We start from the raw sequence: 17,531 nt of genomic DNA, 5'->3' as shown, positions 1-17,531 counted from the left end.
AATTTAAAAACGTTGAGTGTGTACACACTGTATATTGTGCCAATGGTAACACGATTTTTACCGCGTGTTTTATGCAACGTCCGTATACCTGTTAACGCTTTTGGTCAGGCTAATTACAAAAAGAATATGAGCTCTGCTAATGGAGAACCCAAGCCGGCTAAACGCCCCACGCCCCTAACTATAGGCACTCATAACGGAACGTTTCACTGTGACGAGGTTGTTGCCTGTTTTATGCTAAAACAATTGCCCGAATATGAGAATGCTGAAATATTTCGCAGTCGCGACGAAAAGGCATTGCGTGAGAAATGCGATATCATTGTAGATGTGGGCAGCATCTTTGACCACGAGAAGAAATGGTACGATCATCATCAGCTGACTTTTAAGGAAACCTTCAGCACGGTGCTCCCGGAGCTGGCCGACGAATTTGACATAAGGTTAGAAACATTAGTAATCCGATAAATTTTGAACCTATCCAACCTGTTTATTTGTAGACTGAGCAGCGCGGGCCTAATTTACTGCTTCTATGGCGAGCGTGTAATACAAAGTATTTTACAGCGCGAGAGAAATGTGCAATTATCCACGAAAAATTTAAAACTTGCATTTTTGCAAATTTATCGAAATTTTATCAGCGAACTGGATGCCATCGACAATGGCGTGCCCATGTTTGAGGGTGGCGAGCCACGCTATAAGATATCGACACATCTGTCGGCACGCATTAACAAATTGAATCCCTCGTGGCAGGAAACAGACGTTGATATCGACCAGCGCTTCTACACGGCCATGGCTGTAGCTGGCAAGGAATTTGTTGATAACGTGCTAGAAGTGGCATGCTCTTGGATTGCGGCGCGGGAATATGTTCGTCAGGCATTGGAGCAGGCCAAATCGGTGCATGCAAGCGGTGAAATACTTCTACTAGAAAGATTCTGTCCATGGAAAGTGCATTTGAGCGATTTGGAAAAGGAATATAGCGTGGAAGGTGTGCCCAAGTTGGTCATCTTTAATGAGGGTGCCAACTGGCGTGTCGCAGGCGTGCCTGTTACGCCTAGCAGTTTTCTTGGTCGCAAATTCCTGCCCTCACCTTGGCGGGGTCTTCACGATGAGGAGCTGTGCCAGAAGGCTGGGACTAACGATCTTATATTTGTGCATCACACAGGCTTCGTTGGTGGTGCCAAGACAAAAGAGGCTGCGCTGGCCATGGCACAGAAAAGCATAGAGTTTGTCAACGAGGACACGGCTTAAATCAATATACAATAAACTAGGTCATTTCCTTACAAATTTTATTTGCAATCATGTTTTACGAAAAAAAAAAATGCCTAATCCATGCGAGTCTTCAGCGTGCGCTCCGTTATCTTGTCCTTCTCGATAATGTAGACAGTGGCGCCCCAACCGCTCATGGCATCACGATCGAAAGCATTCACCATCGACTGAGCGATGACCTCGAACAGCTGATCCGGCTCCAAGTCCGGTCGCCATAGTGTCTCGCACATGCCATACAATTGCTCAGCACAGGTGCCAGCTACCACAAAGTCATCAGGCTCGTTGGGGCATCCAATAAGGTCCATGTTGCAGATGAAGGGCTTCATGGTCTTTGGATCCAGACCTGCCACCACCGGCTCGATGAAGTAGGGTCCAAAGCGATGCTCGTACAGGAAACTAGACAGCATAGCCGAAAATGGTTTGGGTGCCATCTCCCGATTCTCCTTTGTTTCGTATATGTTTTTGCGGAACATCAGACGATCGCGTACTGTCAATATGTCCGTCTGCAGGCCAGTCAGTCCGAGGAACATCCGCGGTGCAATGTGGAACACCTTTTTAAAGTCTGTGGAGATGGTTTGTGCCTGCACGCCAAAGCGATGATCCGTTGCAATAGCCACGCAGTCCTTACCACGCATTGCGACCACGCAACCTCCGTTATAGGCCAGAATAGACATTATTAGTTATATTTGACACTGTAATAAAGATGGGCGTAAATTAGATTCGCAAAATGCTAAACGCCGCTTCGAAGATGACTTTTTGTTTCTGGCCGTATGCTCAGCGCTGCCAGACTGCGTTCAAAAGAAATGTACTAAATAAAACTGCAAATTTATGGCCAGGCTGCCAGTACTTTTTGATGTGAAAGTGTTATCGAACTGACGTAGATAATTTACAAATAAATATACGAAATACTAAGGGGAGTCCAGCAAATAAATATGATGCATTAAAAACGAACCAATAAGCGTGATGTAGTTTTTAAATGTGTGTACAAACGCTGCTGGAAAATACTGCTAGTTAGATTAAATTTTGCATCAAAGCTTAAAAGAGCGCGGAATAATTACAACTAAAAACGGTGCAGCTGATTTAGTATCGATAGCTCTTACCAAAAACGCACGTCAAGGATTAAGTCAATCCGAATCTGATTGAATTCGTTTTCAAACACAAAATTAATGACATTCAAATAAATTTGATTTGCATGCGCTGTAGTTGTTGGAACTATTCTGAGCATATTAAACGAAATCGATAGACGCCTATCGACCGCTGTCAAAACTATCGAGTAGCAATAGCATACAGCAGCACGATGTCCTCCTAAAATTGTATAAAATTTTACATAAAAAACAACACTAAATGTTTGAAGTGGCGACTGTTGTGCACACGTTGTTCCATTGCTCGCGCCCAGTTTTACTGCAACCGAATCCCTATAAACAATAACAACAACAATCAGCAAGGGCGATAGGTAAGCCGACTGCAGCTTGCACAACAACAATATTAATTATTGGTGAAATATTGCAAGTGCAACAGCAAACAAATATTGTAAATACACACACAGATATTAGCCAGCAATCAAAATGGCCGAGGCAATGGTCGTGGAAGAGCGCCCCTCGGTACCGAAACGTTTTTTCTGTCACATGTGCAATGTGGAGATTAACATTCCGAATACCGATTACACTTGCCCACTCTGCTCAAACGGATTCGTTGAGGAGCTGCCAGCTAATGCGCCCGAATTGTCAGCTTCTACTAGCAGCACCAGCAGCAGCGCCACCAATAACGATACAGCCAATGCTGGCACCAGCTCCAGCAGTAATACCCTTGGCAGCGGCGCCGGTGGCAGCGGATTGATCAACGTTGAATCGCTGCGGAATGACATTGTATCGCTGCTCAGCATGCGGAATGTGCCCAATTTGGAAATAACGATTGAGCCGAATCGACGTCACGCCAGCGTAATGCACGTGGGTAATTCGGGCGGCGGCAATGTGTCAAGCGGTCCGTCAAGTGCAGCGTCCAGCATTGCTGGTGGTCGTGTGAGACCTGCCAATTTGGATCGCTTGGACAATGTACTGTATGATTTTCTGCAGAGCTTGCCATTGGCAGGCGCTACGGCCGAAATTGTAACCGGTCCAGGCGGTGGCAACAGCGGTGGCGGCACCGGTCATTCCCATATGTTCTTCATGGGCAATCCAGGTGATTATGCGTGGGGACGTGAGGGTCTCGATACGATCGTTACGCAGATGCTTAATCAAATGGAGACATCGGGGCCGCCGCCGTTGTCGTCGCAACGCATTAACGAAATACCAAATGTGAAAATCAGTGCCGAGGAAGTGGAACGCAAAATGCAATGCTCCGTTTGTTGGGATGATTTCAAGCTGGATGAATCGGTGCGCAAGCTGCCCTGCTCGCATCTGTACCATGAAAACTGTATTGTGCCATGGCTGAATCTGCACAGCACCTGTCCCATTTGCCGCAAGTCATTGGCCAACGATGATGACAACGACGACGCGGACATTGATGAGGATTATGTGCTTCTGAACAGCCTTGTCGATGAGAATGGCAGCGGTCGCAGCGGCGCCAATAGCAACAGCAACAGCAACGTTGCAAGAGCCGCAACATCCACAAATGCATCTAGTCAAACGGTGGCCTCCCAGCCGGAGCCAACAGCAGCAGCCTCACAACGCAACAACGTGTTCACCTTTGATGATGACAATATGTTTTTGGACTAATTCGTGAATGCATATTATGAATTAATCGGGACGATCGAATCTGGGAAGTGGATGGGATGGGATGGGATGCTAAACCTGATATTCAAAATTGAAGCCTATGCAGCTCAAGCGTTAGTACACAAAATCTAAACAGTTGCATATATTTATAAAAAAAAAAAAAAAAAAAAAAACAAAGAAAAAAAAGAATGTCTTAACAAAATCAATTACACACACGCTTTACTTTTGTTGTTATTCAAAGTACGGGCTGGTAAACAATATTTGCAAATTTGTTATCATTTCACATTTGGCTAATGCAATAAAATTTTGTAAGCGTAGTGAGGCGATTACCAATTTTTATAGGATGTTATACAAATTATGTATAAATAACTTCAATTATATTTATTGTACTAATAACATAAAAAAAAAAAAAAAAATGTTTCTGCGCTATATTCTAAAATACAACAGTTTTTATATACAAATAAACTGTAACTAGCTACTAGTTAAAAAACTAATATCTAAATCACCTCAAGCTAATTGTGAAGTTTATAAATCACAGCAAATTATTTAATAATAAAAACAATGCAAGAAATTTGTTATTCATTTTGCAGCTGCGCACTAAAATCAACAAATTCGAATCAAATTATAATTAGTCAGCTGTCAAGAAACGCAACAGGGTGGCAACGCCCAGCGCCGAATTTGTTTTGTTTGTGCATGTGTTTGTTGTTGCTGGACAAGGGCGCATTTTTTGAGCCAATTTGTTTAAACTAACAACTAATAGAATGCTCTAGCCAATCGGAGCGGATGCAATATAACACTATTAGAGCATGGCAACAGCAAGTGGCAGTAGCGAAATTGTTATACTCACAGAAGTGGTAAGACACAGAAAAGCGTATTCCTACTCGCAGGTACATATGTATATTTTGTTTTAAATAACAATTACGCAGGTGCGTGAACAATATGTACGCTATTTGGAGCGCCAGCTACAGGAGAACGTGTGCGTTTGGGCAGGAGCTTCCAGGAATCATCATAAGCCCACAGCCTGGGCATGCATTGCGCACAGCGTCAAGGCATTGGAGACACATGCAATTAAAGCCTGCCAGGCGGCACAACTGTATCAGCGTGCCATGGTCAAGATGGTAAACTGTTTTGAATAGGCCATGTGTTCCAAATTGTCTAAATACACTTCTTTTTAGATCGCCGCGGTGCGGCGCAACACACAGGAATGTCGCCTAGCGGATGCCCTTTTCAACCAAATGCAAATGCAGCAGCAGCAAATCGTCGAGGATACCGTGTCAGCGAACGCTCCAAAGGCGAATCCCAGCATCGCATATGCCCCATCGTGCAAGCAGCTAGTCGATAAGGCAACACAAACGACAAGCGTGCCGAATGATGAGCAGAACGACAATTATACAAGCTACACGCTGTCACAGAAAATCGATTTGTTTCAGTCACAGCTCGCAGAGCTGGAATGCAAAGACCAGCCGCCAGCTAAAGTCAATGGCAATGAGCGGCCCGCAACACCCATGTCCAGCACAGAAGATGAAGTAGCGCAGGAGCTGGCCAAGCTATTTGACGATGAACCAACCGATCTAAATGCCATATTTGGTCTTGAGATTGACACCACAGGGGCGACAGACCAGCTACAAAAGCCCCCTGCTGTAGCAGCTCAGCGGAAGGCCCTGCCATCGCCTGCCACGCCGTCGACTGTGCCGTATGACCAAAGCTTTACGGATCTAAGAAACAGTCCCTGGCCCTGCGAATTGTATGCACAACGGCGCCGCCTCAACGCATGCTTGGTGCGTCTGCTGGATGCAGACTGGCGCTGCGAGGATGCATTAAGATATAAATTCCATATGCTATTTGGCGAGGACAGTGACGATGAGTTTGCCACGCATATAACTAGTCCTAGCATCGATCTAGTCGATGAAGTTCTGCTGGCCAGCTGCATATTGCGCATACGTCCCTGGATTGTGCGGCATTTGATGCGTCCACTGCAGGAAGGCCTTATTGCCAATCGTTTTCTCTTCAAAAAGGTAGCCAAGATGCTTGCCAACAACATTGTGCTGATCAATCCATACGCCAGCGAACGGCAAGTTAGACAGGCCGTTGAGCACATGTTTTGCATCCAACCCAGAGGTGTTCAAAGCGCGCTTGATCTGGAATCGTTGCCGCCAGTGTTCGTCGAAAGATTTGAAAGTTAGGCAGAACGTTAAAACCATTTTCTAAAATTAAATTATGCTCAAAAATGGTTGTTTCAGACAATTCTACGCAGGCAAAATGTTTACTTTCAGTATAACATTCTTCCTATTACATGTACAAGTAATTAGTGTTCCTAGTTGAAGGTATTTTTGATTGTTTGGAACTTATGATAAGCAAAATATGTTTCAACATTAAAGCCATTAAATCTCACTAATATAGAGATAATTGAAAAACATTGGCAGATTATTTAAAAGTACACTTATTTCAACTGAAAAGTTCATTTCATTAGTGCTTTTTAGGTAAAAGAAAGAAGAAGAAAACGAAAGTCAATTTGTAGAACCGTAAGGCCTATAACCAAAGTTTTGCCATGATTATTAGAATTAAGATAAAGACTTGAAAATCAAAATTGTTGATTATCAATGGAACTTTTGAAAGCAGTTTGTATGTATATAACCGAATATCATAACGAATCAATCCGTTTTCTAAGATTCACATTTAGTTTAACTAAACCAAAATCACACTAATAAATATTTGTATCATTTTGTTTTTTAAATTATAATTAATTCAATGATTACAATAATTTTTCTTTCTGCACATCTCTGTTCAATTGTTTTTTTTATAATTATATAAATTTTAATATATTTAATAAACGATACATATAATATAGTGTTTGACGAAATTGCGGCTGCTGCTGCGACGGCGGCTGCGGCTACTTTTGTTGTTGTTGTTGTTACTCTTACGGCTGTGTATGTTGTTATTGTTGTTGCTGCTGTGTTGTTGATTGATGTGTTATTTTTGTTGTTGTTGTTGCTGTTGTGGTTGGCTATTGCGTTCCATTTGTTGTTTGCATATTGCTGTTGTTACTTAGTCTGCAGCAGCTACAACATGTGGTTGTTTTTGCTGTTATGTTGTTGTTGTTATGGTTAAGAGACACTACCTAGTATCGGGTATTTGATTTGTGTTTGCCGCCGCATTTGCATTTTGTTTGTATTTTTGTTGCTGCTGCTGCAGTTGCTGCTGTGAGCCCGTGGCAGTCTCTGCTGGCAGTGGCCGACCGCGTCTTTCGATGCCACCTCGATCAACTGCTGTTGGCCTGACGCCAGTTGCACTGGCTGCTGCTGCTGCTGCTGCTGCAATGCCACCGCCAGCACCTACGCCGCCTGTTCCTCCACCTCCTCCTACACATCCACCTGTTGTAGATGTGCCACTCGTTTGTGTTGTTGCTGTTGTGTTGGCTTTTTTGTTTTTGTAGCGATATTCATCGCATACAAAATCCTCCGGCGAGGTCTGTTGCATTTGATTCACCTGTCGTACCACAGCACGCTGCTGTTGCTGTTGCTGCTGCTGTTCATCCGCATTGTTATTGAGCAGCGTTTCCTGTTCTTCCTGCTGCTGCTGCTGCTGTTGTTGCTGCTGCTGCTGGCTGTCCCCGCCACCTTGCTCCTTATTTACATTATCACTCTTGGCCAAACAGTCGCCATCCTCATTGGACGCATTCAAGTCTAGCTCCTCTGTGCAGAGCAACGATAGCCACAGCGACTGCACAAACATGGAGCTGTCAAGCAAAATAAACATTGATAACTATACTTCAGACCGATATGTGCATATAGTTGTAACTCCTACCGATCGGCCCGCTTGCGCTCTACATCCGCCCACTCGGCATCCGTTAGTGTGGGCTGCATAAATTTGGCCAGCAAGTACTGCGATTGCGGTGTATCGCCAGCCGCAGCTTGCCCGCCAGATTGCCCAGACATGGCGTTAGTGTTGCCGCCGCCATTGGCCGTTGGTGCACCACCAATGCCGACGCTAATGCCCAGCGCATTGCCAGTGCCACTGCCGCTGCTAATGCAACTGTTGCCGACCGCCTGCAAGGATACAGATATGTTTTTATATTAGTATTGGTAATTGGGAATTGTTTATAAATTGCATGAGGCTACTTCTCTGGCGTTGAGTGTATTAGCGGCCAGGCTGCTCGACTGCGTTTGCTGATGGCTGCTGGCCGATGAGAAGCTTGCGCCCACCGGCCATTCTGAGGTGCGCAGATTGGGCGGTGCATTTGCACTACTGGCACTCATGCCACCGCTGCCAACTGCAGTGCTGCTGCCGCCGCCGCCGCCGCCGATCACCTCAGCCATGGTGGCATTCGAATTCGATGTTGAGACTATGGGATGCGTGCGTCTTGGCAGCCGATCGATTTGGCGCGATGCCTAAAATAACGAAAGCGTTAAATGCAAACATTCACAAGCTTTTTCTTTTCTGATATACACACAAGATCATAAAAACAACAACAAAACAAATACGCTGCTTACCGTCAACTGTTGCCGATCCATTTGCATTTGCATCTGCAATTGTTGCAACTGCGATGTTGGTGGAACGCCACGTCTGACGCCGGATAGCTGTGAGAGCAGCTCTGCGATGGGATCGACAGATTCCCGACCCGATGGCGACAATGCCGACAGTCCACTCGATGAGCTAAAGTGCATATTGGAGCGGCGCGTACGGGGCCCGCCCAAAGTGCGTCCAGGTATGCGACGCACCCCACCGCCATGGCGTATGGCCGAGGGCTCGTCGTATTGTCTAAAGGTTAAGGCAACCAAAACAAAATTAAATCCGTCTTAACTTATAATGCCTGATATATGCTATTAAGGAATTGCCCTGTTTGCATTTGAATGCTGACGACCTATTGCCAAGTTGTAATTTTGCCAAGATTTTGATGAGGAACAGTAATATATAGACTTTTCGAATAAATTATTAATCAAATGAATGGCTGCATATATTATACACTAAAGGTCCTTTGGGAAACTATTTACTCGAATTAAATGGAACTTTAGCTATTTTACCCGATTGTTTTACAAATTTACTAAAACGTGACGGAACACAAAGTTTTGGTTCGCGTGATACCATCTATAGACAAATATAATTTATCTGTGATAACTAATGCTATCTACATTCTTAACTTTTTCCTATTCTTAATACTTCGCTTCATTCAATACAATTATTTTTGGGGCAATTCGTTTGTTGATTCTTCAACACAAAAGTTTTTCGTGAATTATGTTGTTTTGTGAAAAAGGATATCAAAAAGGATATTAACTCTCGCGGTCCTTGCCGATGCTCCAATGTTAGATGACCAGCAAAATCATCTGTGACTAGATTCGGCTCACCGCCTGGCAATCCGGCACAAACGGGACAGACGACCTCCAAACTGGTCTCCGTATGCTCGGCGGAGACATGCTCCAACAGGGTGGCATCACTGAAGCCCATCTTCTTGCAATAAGGACACGTAAACGATTGCGGCTGATCCGTTGTTAGCATTTCGCCGCCAAAATATAATTCAATATCGGAACGGGTAAGTATGCACTGCATGGGATGCTCAACCAGATGGCGAGTGGAGGTGACGCCATCCTCATAGCAATCGGCGCACAGATCATAATCATAACAGATTAAACACTTGTAGCGACGTCCAGTGAAGTTACTTTTTAGACATGAATCGCAGCTCACACCTAATGCACACATGTACATAAATCAATATAATATATAATTGACGAATTGTGAATTGAATTGAATTCAGAGAGAAGGGCACTGTTACCTTCATGACGACTCATTATTTAGCAGCAGCAGAGCAGCGGTAGTGTCACCACCAGCAGCAGCAGCGGCGGCAGCAGCAGCAGCGACGTCTTCACGTCCACTCGATGGGCGCCGTTTCCTTTTGGGCGCACTCTACCGTTCTGCCAGTGATTTCGATTTGATTTTATTTCAATGAACTTTCGGATGAGCTTTCAGCACTTTTTCGTTTCTTTTCTTTTTCGCACTATGTTTTATGTTGGAGATTCCTATGTACATATGTGTAGAATGCAAAGGAGCTGCAAGGCGAAATGAACAGTAAAAAGGAGCTTGTCAGTCATCGAATGTAAACAGATGACAACAAAGGAAAAACGGCAAATTAAGTAACAAGGCTAACACGCACACGAGTCTATACATACACACACACACACACACATACACTCATTTATTCACAAACGCAGCCCGCCCTCACAGATGCAACGTTTTTTTATTCTTTTTGATTTTCTTTTCGCCTTTCTTTGCAAAGCTCACAGAAGACGATTACGGTTCTTTCTCTTTGGTGTTACCTTTCGCGTTTGTCGCCCGAAAATGAAATGAATAGAAACAAGCAAAAGGTATAAATTGCACACACTTCCCCCTCTTACGTCTTGCATTAGCACGCACTACCACAAGCTTGAGAGCAATGAAATTTTTCAATACAATAGCGAAATCGGAGGTTGAAGGGTAGTGCACTAAGAAAAACCATAAACCCGTGCACAATAATATTTAAGTATTATATATATACTATATTTTAAACCATGCACAGTAAACATTTATTTTTAACTTTTTCGTTTCGCGAAAATTTTCAACTCATTCGACCCGTCCGTCTTCGTCGTCGTGTGCTTTTGTGTGTCTCTGTGCTGCTCGCCCCCCTTCCACCTCCTGCTGTGTTTCGAGGGCTGCCACATTTGCCAAAAACGTAGTGCAATGAGTAAACTTGAATATACCAAGTAACAGTGCCTGCTATTTGCAGATAGTATAAACAAATTGTTTATAAACAATTAGCACACCTTTTCGTTTAAACAAAGTGTAGTTCCTCTAATATTTACTGACGAATCAGCTTTTCACATTGGCGTTACCATACTAAACCGAGTAAGTGGCAACGCTAGGTCGAAATGCGTAAGCTTTTCGCAATTGCCCGTCACACCATACAATGCTCGACATATGAATAGAAACCATGCGCTTAAAGCGCATGACCCATCAAGCTGATTGGCAGCTGATAAACTCACTTCAGCTATTTAAATGAATTGTAGTGCACATTTCTGCGATATATTGCAATTGTGGCCAGGGATGCGGGTCTTATTTGATTGTTTGAGCATGTGCACTCTTTGATGAAACTACCTATCCAGATGTCAAAGAACTGTTATACTTTTATCTTCTTCTAGTACACTGTAGCTTGTTAAATAACTATGACATTTACACGGTGACACAGAAATACATGCAAGCGGTAGCGCTTATAGGTTTACTTGTATCGTTTGTTGTGGGAAATTACATTAAAAATTTATATGACACTATATTTAAGCTTTTTGCGTTTTCTGAATTCAACGGCGGGTAAATATGGTACATTCATCTTTATACACATGTGCATGTGTATGTTTTTTCGTGTGCATATATGTATGTATGTATTTGTATAATATATACAATCTACGCAATTGAAAATGATTTCACTGAAATCTTTGTTCGCCGCAAATTTTCATTGTACTCAAATAAAAATAAGTTGCTTTGTCGCTGTAGACTTTTTTTTGTTGTTTCTATTGCACTTTGTTTGGCAAATTCGCATTACATACTGACGCATGCAAGTACTTATGCATGTATGTATGTATGTATATATTCTTTTTATACACGTTCCCTTTTTTTTATTGGTTGTTGCGCTAGCACAATTTTAACACTAATTTGATGAAACACGTACATGTAAATTATTGTGCTGCAACATTGACTAATTAATTATTATTTACTATTTAAATTAAACACTAGCACTCAAATTAATATGTAATTGAAACGAAAATAAGTTATATCGAGTTGAAAGCTTTTCCCCGACTGCAGCTGCAGTGCGACCATACATCGATAAGTAAAAAAAAATACTAAATTGACTGCCCATAAAGGCATAGTCCACGTTTCCCCAACCCTATTGCATTGAATATACACCGCTTGGTTCTTACATTTATTTAGATTTTAATTTATTACTGTTCAATCTTCTAGTTTTTCCGGCGGCGGTCCACACGGCTGCAGCATGCGTTCCATTAAATTAAACCGCACACGCGCCTTGGATTCGTTTTCGGCGATGGCAAAATAATTGAGCATATCGTAGTGCCCCATATAACTGGCCAATGAGTCGCGGTGTTGATTGGTCAACCACTCAAATTTGGTGGTATCCGCATGTCCTGTGCCAATATATTTGCTTTGTAGATGCTCCAATTGACTGTGTATGTTATAACGTTCGCCCATTTTGTGAAAAAATATTAATTTTTCGTTTCAGGCTAAATGTTGCGTTTGTTTTTAGTGATGTTTGGTGCAGTACTGAACTAGTTCTGTGAAAGTGAACCCAAAAAAGAACCGACTGTTAATGCCGTGCTAGGCCACTGTTAACTCACTGTAAACATACAAAATGTGCGGCCGAACTTGTTTGTAATTAATTTGCTTTGATTTAATAGCTAGCGTCAATAATTGTATTTAAATGTTTATTATATAGAACGCTTGATCCCGACCAGGTGCTGTGTGCGTGCAAATACCCAAAGAGCAATAAGCTCAAAGACGAAGAGGACATCAAGCAGGAATATGAAAAGCCCGAATGGCGCGCAGAGTTCAATTTAGGACGGCGTTATCAAGCCTCCTATAATATAGCCCCTACAGACATAACACCCGTCATGTAGGTTGATCTTAAGTTCCAATTATAGTAACTGGGACTTAGATTCTTTTGTACACCCCTTTAGTGTCTCAGCAGCGCACTTCAGCGAGGCTAAGGATCAGCAATATGCGCGTACTGTCATGCCCATGATGTGGGGCATGATTCCTGCATGGCATAAAGGCGACTATCGCAAACATGGTCTCACCACGAACAACTGCCGGCTGGAGCATTTGATGGATTCCAAATTGTATCGTGGACCCTTCAAGCGCGGCCAACGGTGTGTGGTCGTATGCGAAGGCTTCTACGAATGGCAAACCACAAAGCAAGCCAAGGCATCTGAGCGTGAGGCCTATTTGGTCTATGTGCCACAGGAGTCGGAGGTTAAGATCTATGACAAAAGCACCTGGTCGCCGGCGAATGTGAAACTGCTCCGAATGGCTGGCCTGTTCGATGTATGGCAGGATGAGAGCGGCGACAAGATGTACAGCTACAGCATCATTACCTTCGAGTCCAGCCAAATAATGTCCTGGATGCACTATCGCATGCCAGCGATACTTGAAACGGAACAACAAATGAATGTGTGTGAATAGACATTTCATTTGCATAATATATAAACAAAATAATGTTAATATATATTAATTTATAGGATTGGCTGGACTTCAAGCATGTGAGCGACGCTCAAGCTTTAGCTGCACTGCGTCCGGCAACGGCCCTGCAGTGGCATCGTGTTGCCAAGTTGGTCAACAATTCCCGCAACAAAAGTGAAGAATGCAATAAACCATTTGAATTGGCGGCCAAGCCTGAAAAGCCGAAGGGCATGTTGGCCTGGCTAACTGGAAACAAGACACGACAGCAGCAAAACAAATCCAAGTCCGGCGAGGTCGAGCAACTGCAGGAAACGGCAACTAAGGAAGCCCCAAAACGAAACCCAACTTCACCTAATGCTCTGCAAAGCTCTGCCAAGCGACCGCGCTGTGAGTTAATCAATATAGAGCAACAGGAGAGCTCTGATGTGCAGGTTAAATCGGAGGCCAGGTAAAATGAACAGTTATATAGGTATTTACAAAAAAATTATAAGCTCTTCTCTTAATGAATATTTAAAGCTTTGTATAGTATTTAAAATTTTTTTTTACATTAAAAACCGAAAGCTTTGTTCAAATTAATCAATTCTATGATAAAAGTATGTATATAGCGTTGATGTTTTTATACCCTGTACTCATTGAAAATGGGTAAAATGTATGTAACAGACAGAAGGAAGCATCTCTGACCCCATTAAGTATATATATTCTTGATCATATCTAGCCATATCCATCTGTCTGCCTGTCCGCCCGTTCGTATGTATGATCGCAAGGATCTCAGAACCTATAAGAGCTCAATTATATATATGTATAAAGTATTTTTTATTTGATAGCTTTTTGATATTAAAATAAGATTACAATTTGATCGATTTATTTACGCGGAATGAGTTTAACCCAAAAACCATTTTTAGGCTTTAATTGAAAACCGGCGGAGCTGAGAACTAGAGGAATACAGCTCTTCTTAGCTGGGGCAATACGGAACTCTCGCAGCAAATAGTATATCAAAGCTTTTGTCTCGAGTAGTGCGAATCGTGAACCTAAACAAAATACATATGTTTAGCAACAATAATGTCATTTTTTCCGATTACAGAACATAACACTCACCTATACAACTGCGCTGGCCTGTGCCGAAGGGAAAGTATGTGAATGGCTGAATTTTGTGCTTGTTTTGATCGCTAAAACGATCTGGATCAAACTTGGTCGGATTTTCGAAGTACTTGGGATCGAGATGGAAGCCACAGGTGGGCAGCCAAATGGCGTCGCCTTTCTTGATCTCAATGTTTTTGCCATCGACCACATAGGTAATGTCCTTGTTGCACTCGCGATCAATTGCGCTTGTCGGCGGCCACTTGCGCAGCACCTCCGACACCACCTGGTCCATGTACTTCATGCCTGTTAGAGCCTCGTATGTCAGTTGGCCGCCGTCTAGTTCGCTGTCGAGCTGTGCCACCTCCTCGTACAGTCTCTCCTGCACATCCCCATTCTCCATGAGCTCTTGTGCTGTGAAGCACATGAACGACGCCGACGTCTCAAAGCCGGCAAGGAAAAATACAAAGCATTGAGCAACTATGTCACGATCGCTCCAATTGCGAGCGTTGCCCAATTTTGGCTTATCCGTGTGGAACATGCCGCGTGCCTCCATCAGCATGTTGATCATGTCGGAGCGCACAATGTTGTGCTCCTGACGATACTTCATGGCATCCAACACCAGGCGCACTAAATAATCTACGCTTTTCCTGTCAAACAGCGGTATTTTAAGTAGCTACATTTAGTTGGAAAATATATACAAATAGATAGGGTATATATTATGGTTCGGATAGTCAATCAGCAGTTAATGCCCATATTACCTTAAAGAGTCGTTTGGCAGTAGTAAACATTAAAAATTTTAAGTTCTGCAGCGCACTGAAGCTGGTCATCCTCTTGCCCATAATGTAGAATGTATTGTCCCGATCTTTGAAAGAGTTCACCTGCAATCCAAATGCTGTTGAGGCAATCACATCGTTGGTGAATCGCGAGCAGTAGTCTTTCGTGTCCAGCTCAATTCCGCTTTCTGGTACATGATCTCGTTTCAGGCAGTCTACTGCCTCTTTGGCCACGATGTCTATCAGCTGGAACATCTGACGCATTTTGCTGCCCGTAAAGGCAGGACTCAGCGTGCTGCGCATGTCCTTCCAACGCGCATCGCGCATTAAGAACAAGGAACTATTGAAGATATTGTTCATGTCATGCGGATCGTCATCATCAGTGCCAAAGAAATTTCGATGGTTGATAAAGTGATCGAAGTCCTTTATTGTTATCTGCTTGATCAGTTCCGGATCGCGTATCATCAGCAGCGGCGTACGTTGCTCAAAGATGCCGTAAACCCTATAAGCATGCAATATTTAAATTTTAGGCGACATTGGTTATACTTAGAAATACCTAAAGACTCGCATTTATCATTCGAGTAAAAACTCGTACTTATATACTAACTAAACTTATCATGATCGAAGTAAAAATAACTTCTGAAACTTAATTGTTGTATTTACTCCATAATTGAGTAATAATATAATGAGCTGGGCAACAACATCAGCGGTCTTGCGCCAGGGAAAAACAAATGCAGTTCGCGCAACGCGCTATGCTATGCCTCTACTCAAAAACGAATTTGAATAGCAGCACAGAAAACAATCGCACTTGCGATTCGCAGCAGACGCGCATGAATGAGTGTGTGTACATGTATACAGATCTTAATGAAATTTACTACAGCATATCTTACTGTACCATAGAATATATGTGTATTCTCAAAAATTCAATTGCCTTTAAATTGTGACTTATATTGGTGGGCAGTATAAATTGGTTTATTAATTTGATTTATAGCTATGAGGTAGTAGCGGGGAGTTAGTAATATCTATAAAATGAAGGATACTTGATATATATATATACTAGTCTAGAATCAACATTATTATTTACCAAAATTGCTCAAAAAACATGATTTTGGTAACCATATTTATCGATTATTTGGAAACGGGCCAAGTAATCGAATATATACTTTATTGGGTCGGAGATGCTTTCCTCTGCCTGTTACATACATTTGCACAAATACATAATACCCTTTTAACCCACTTTCAATGGGTTCATAATGGAATGTTTATTATTAAAAAAAAAAAAAATCAAGATATATTATCTAATAAAAAAGAGAGCCTACTTTGCTTATAAAAAAAAACACCACGGACATGGCAATATGTCTAGTATGTCTACTCGGCTGTTGGTACTGATCAAGAATATATATGATTTATGGGCTAGGAGATGTCTCCTTGTTTGCGTTACACATTTCATGACAAAATAATAATAACTTCTACAGGGGTATTATATATAAAGCTTGCAATATAGACTATCTGGTGAAAATATTAAGAAAGATTAAGAAGAATGGAATATATTATATTGAAGTTGATATCTGGCCCAAGTGACAAATAACAGATATTTTGAATGCTTAACATACTCTGTTAACTACATGGGACCTGCTGCCAGAGTGACCGTGTGCACTTCTGTTAATATAAGCTATTGCTAATGTGACGTCACTATCCTACTACACAACTGATATATGTATGTACCCAGTTGTGTATGTGCATACATAAATGCGCAGTATATATCTATTGATTTAATTATGTAAAGAATGTGCTTTGCGCAATAGCCTGTTTGCTATCTAGTCAAAATTATGAATATGATATGATATACTCACTTGCCATTGCCTTTATTGTACAAATCGACGATCAGATCAAATATAGATTGTTGACGCAATAATATTTTATGCATGTTTCCCACAAAGGGAAACGGCTTTTCATAATCAATTCCTCGCTCCTTGAAGAAATTATAGTTGGCTGTGGCCCAGCGATAGGCCAGCAGCAAGGCGACGACAGAAATCGCAAATAACTCTAATAGCATATTGAAAGTTCACCGGCTAGCCAACCCGTACGGCAAACATCGAATTCAAACTAAACGAGTCAGTGCTTCGCTTCTATGAACGGAAGCTTTTGTTCCGAGCTTTTGTTTGCAGAGGAGGCTTTTGGATCAAAAGTTATTTTTCTGCCAAGCCAAGGGAAGAATAGGAATTAAGGAAGCTTGCAAAGTTCGCTTGCGCATATGACGTCACAGCCCAAGGCTTTTTGTGTATGATCGTTGCGTACAGTAAATGAATGCATTTTTCAATGAATGAATTATTATAAATGACGTAGCCCAACTTTAACTCATGCTCTGCAAAGCTCTGCCAAGCTACCGCGCTGTGAGTTAATCAATGCTGAGCTCTGATGTAAAGGTTAAATCGGAGGCCACTGTAAAATGAACAGTTATATTGGAGGTATTTTCAAAAGACTTCTAAGCTCAGCT

General features: G+C 42.3%; 8 protein-coding genes across 13 annotated transcripts; 4 read left to right on the top strand and 4 right to left on the bottom strand.

The window, feature by feature from the left end:
* Nucleotides 1-17: 17 nt before the first annotated feature.
* Nucleotides 18-1,280, top strand: LOC6632610 (MYG1 protein C27H6.8). The gene is made up of 2 exons (XM_002056274.4): nucleotides 18-434; nucleotides 492-1,280. The coding sequence occupies exons 1-2, from the start codon at nucleotides 43-45 to the stop codon at nucleotides 1,237-1,239; spliced, it is 1,140 nt and encodes a 379-aa protein (XP_002056310.2). The 5' UTR covers nucleotides 18-42; the 3' UTR covers nucleotides 1,240-1,280.
* On the bottom strand, nucleotides 1,261-2,045 carry Prosbeta3 (proteasome subunit beta type-3). Its single transcript, XM_002056273.4, has one exon. The coding sequence runs from the start codon at nucleotides 1,929-1,931 to the stop codon at nucleotides 1,314-1,316; it is 618 nt and encodes a 205-aa protein (XP_002056309.1). The 5' UTR covers nucleotides 1,932-2,045; the 3' UTR covers nucleotides 1,261-1,313.
* A 458-nt stretch (nucleotides 2,046-2,503) lies between these two features.
* On the top strand, nucleotides 2,504-4,177 carry Iru (E3 ubiquitin-protein ligase Iruka). Of its 3 annotated transcripts, none has more exons than XM_070207405.1 (2): nucleotides 2,504-2,710; nucleotides 2,776-4,177. In XM_070207405.1, exon 2 carries the CDS (start codon nucleotides 2,823-2,825, stop codon nucleotides 3,969-3,971), a length of 1,149 nt encoding a protein of 382 aa, XP_070063506.1. In that variant the 5' UTR covers nucleotides 2,504-2,710; nucleotides 2,776-2,822; the 3' UTR covers nucleotides 3,972-4,177. The 3 variants fall into 3 exon arrangements, with proteins under 3 accessions (XP_070063506.1, XP_070063505.1, XP_002056308.1); XM_070207404.1 differs by having other exon boundaries at nucleotides 2,768-4,177; XM_002056272.4 differs by having other exon boundaries at nucleotides 2,505-2,710; nucleotides 2,804-4,177.
* Nucleotides 4,178-4,615: 438 nt separating this feature from the next.
* Nucleotides 4,616-6,606, top strand: LOC6632461 (uncharacterized). Its single transcript, XM_002056271.4, has 3 exons — nucleotides 4,616-4,822; nucleotides 4,895-5,086; nucleotides 5,144-6,606. The coding sequence occupies exons 1-3, from the start codon at nucleotides 4,775-4,777 to the stop codon at nucleotides 6,149-6,151; spliced, it is 1,248 nt and encodes a 415-aa protein (XP_002056307.1). The 5' UTR covers nucleotides 4,616-4,774; the 3' UTR covers nucleotides 6,152-6,606.
* Nucleotides 6,607-6,688: 82 nt separating this feature from the next.
* On the bottom strand, nucleotides 6,689-11,800 carry Kcmf1 (Potassium channel modulatory factor 1). 3 transcript variants are annotated; one of them, XM_032433762.2, is made up of 7 exons: nucleotides 11,659-11,800; nucleotides 9,736-10,009; nucleotides 9,225-9,649; nucleotides 8,459-8,719; nucleotides 8,087-8,356; nucleotides 7,773-8,014; nucleotides 6,689-7,704 (listed from the first exon to the last, which is right to left on the bottom strand). In XM_032433762.2, the coding sequence occupies exons 2-7, from the start codon at nucleotides 9,749-9,751 to the stop codon at nucleotides 7,083-7,085; spliced, it is 1,836 nt and encodes a 611-aa protein (XP_032289653.1). In that variant the 5' UTR covers nucleotides 9,752-10,009; nucleotides 11,659-11,800; the 3' UTR covers nucleotides 6,689-7,082. The 3 variants fall into 3 exon arrangements, with proteins under 3 accessions (XP_032289653.1, XP_032289654.1, XP_002056306.2); XM_032433763.2 differs by lacking the exon at nucleotides 11,659-11,800 and adding an exon at nucleotides 10,355-10,497; XM_002056270.4 differs by lacking the exon at nucleotides 11,659-11,800 and adding an exon at nucleotides 10,277-10,469.
* Nucleotides 11,801-11,909: 109 nt separating this feature from the next.
* On the bottom strand, nucleotides 11,910-12,194 carry Sf3b5 (splicing factor 3b subunit 5). The gene has a single exon (XM_032433767.2). The coding sequence runs from the start codon at nucleotides 12,192-12,194 to the stop codon at nucleotides 11,937-11,939; it is 258 nt and encodes an 85-aa protein (XP_032289658.1). The 3' UTR covers nucleotides 11,910-11,936.
* Nucleotides 12,195-12,249: 55 nt separating this feature from the next.
* LOC6632458 (abasic site processing protein HMCES) lies at nucleotides 12,250-15,113 on the top strand. Of its 2 annotated transcripts, none has more exons than XM_032433766.2 (5): nucleotides 12,250-12,374; nucleotides 12,439-12,615; nucleotides 12,680-13,172; nucleotides 13,241-13,629; nucleotides 14,263-15,113. In XM_032433766.2, the coding sequence occupies exons 1-5, from the start codon at nucleotides 12,355-12,357 to the stop codon at nucleotides 14,267-14,269; spliced, it is 1,086 nt and encodes a 361-aa protein (XP_032289657.2). In that variant the 5' UTR covers nucleotides 12,250-12,354; the 3' UTR covers nucleotides 14,270-15,113. The 2 variants fall into 2 exon arrangements, with proteins under 2 accessions (XP_032289657.2, XP_070063507.1); XM_070207406.1 differs by having other exon boundaries at nucleotides 12,267-12,356.
* On the bottom strand, nucleotides 13,983-17,174 carry LOC6632457 (probable cytochrome P450 9f2). Its single transcript, XM_002056267.4, has 4 exons — nucleotides 16,888-17,174; nucleotides 15,020-15,536; nucleotides 14,277-14,934; nucleotides 13,983-14,209 (listed from the first exon to the last, which is right to left on the bottom strand). Exons 1-4 carry the CDS (start codon nucleotides 17,088-17,090, stop codon nucleotides 14,043-14,045), a joined length of 1,545 nt encoding a protein of 514 aa, XP_002056303.1. The 5' UTR covers nucleotides 17,091-17,174; the 3' UTR covers nucleotides 13,983-14,042.
* Between the last annotated feature and the right edge of the window lie 357 nt (nucleotides 17,175-17,531).

Source organism: Drosophila virilis, chromosome 2 (assembly GCF_030788295.1).
Source record: "Drosophila virilis strain 15010-1051.87 chromosome 2, Dvir_AGI_RSII-ME, whole genome shotgun sequence".
Lineage (NCBI taxonomy): Eukaryota > Metazoa > Arthropoda > Insecta > Diptera > Drosophilidae > Drosophila > Drosophila virilis.
This window is presented reverse-complemented; position numbering and strand designations above follow the sequence as displayed.

Bases quoted from the DNA above. Each gene is read 5' to 3' on its own strand.
- LOC6632458 (XM_032433766.2), top strand. From the start codon at position 12,355: ATGTGCGGCCGAACTTGTTT. The intron at 12,616-12,679 runs GTAGGTTGATCT...ACACCCCTTTAG, and splicing joins ACAGACATAACACCCGTCAT to TGTCTCAGCAGCGCACTTCA. The intron at 13,173-13,240 runs GTGTGTGAATAG...ATTAATTTATAG, and splicing joins AAACGGAACAACAAATGAAT to GATTGGCTGGACTTCAAGCA.
- LOC6632610 (XM_002056274.4), top strand. From the start codon at position 43: ATGGTAACACGATTTTTACCGCGTGTTTTATGCAACGTCCGTATACCT. The intron at 435-491 runs GTTAGAAACATT...GTTTATTTGTAG, and splicing joins GCCGACGAATTTGACATAAG to ACTGAGCAGCGCGGGCCTAA.
- Prosbeta3 (XM_002056273.4), bottom strand. From the start codon at position 1,931: ATGTCTATTCTGGCCTATAACGGAGGTTGCGTGGTCGCAATGCGTGGT.
- Iru (XM_070207405.1), top strand. From the start codon at position 2,823: ATGGCCGAGGCAATGGTCGTGGAAGAGCGCCCCTCGGTACCGAAACGT.
- LOC6632461 (XM_002056271.4), top strand. From the start codon at position 4,775: ATGGCAACAGCAAGTGGCAGTAGCGAAATTGTTATACTCACAGAAGTG. The intron at 4,823-4,894 runs GTAAGACACAGA...ACAATTACGCAG, and splicing joins TTGTTATACTCACAGAAGTG to GTGCGTGAACAATATGTACG. The intron at 5,087-5,143 runs GTAAACTGTTTT...ACTTCTTTTTAG, and splicing joins AGCGTGCCATGGTCAAGATG to ATCGCCGCGGTGCGGCGCAA.
- LOC6632457 (XM_002056267.4), bottom strand. From the start codon at position 17,090: ATGCTATTAGAGTTATTTGCGATTTCTGTCGTCGCCTTGCTGCTGGCC. The intron at 15,537-16,887 runs GTGAGTATATCA...GCATGCTTATAG, and splicing joins TACAATAAAGGCAATGGCAA to GGTTTACGGCATCTTTGAGC. The intron at 14,210-14,276 runs GTGAGTGTTATG...TATTTTGTTTAG, and splicing joins AGGCCAGCGCAGTTGTATAG to GTTCACGATTCGCACTACTC.
- Sf3b5 (XM_032433767.2), bottom strand. From the start codon at position 12,194: ATGGGCGAACGTTATAACATACACAGTCAATTGGAGCATCTACAAAGC.
- Kcmf1 (XM_032433762.2), bottom strand. The intron at 8,720-9,224 runs ATATCCTTTTTC...TTTAGACAATAC, and splicing joins GAGAGTTAATATCCTTTTTG to GACGAGCCCTCGGCCATACG. The intron at 8,015-8,086 runs GTAGCCTCATGC...GTATCCTTGCAG, and splicing joins ATACACTCAACGCCAGAGAA to GCGGTCGGCAACAGTTGCAT.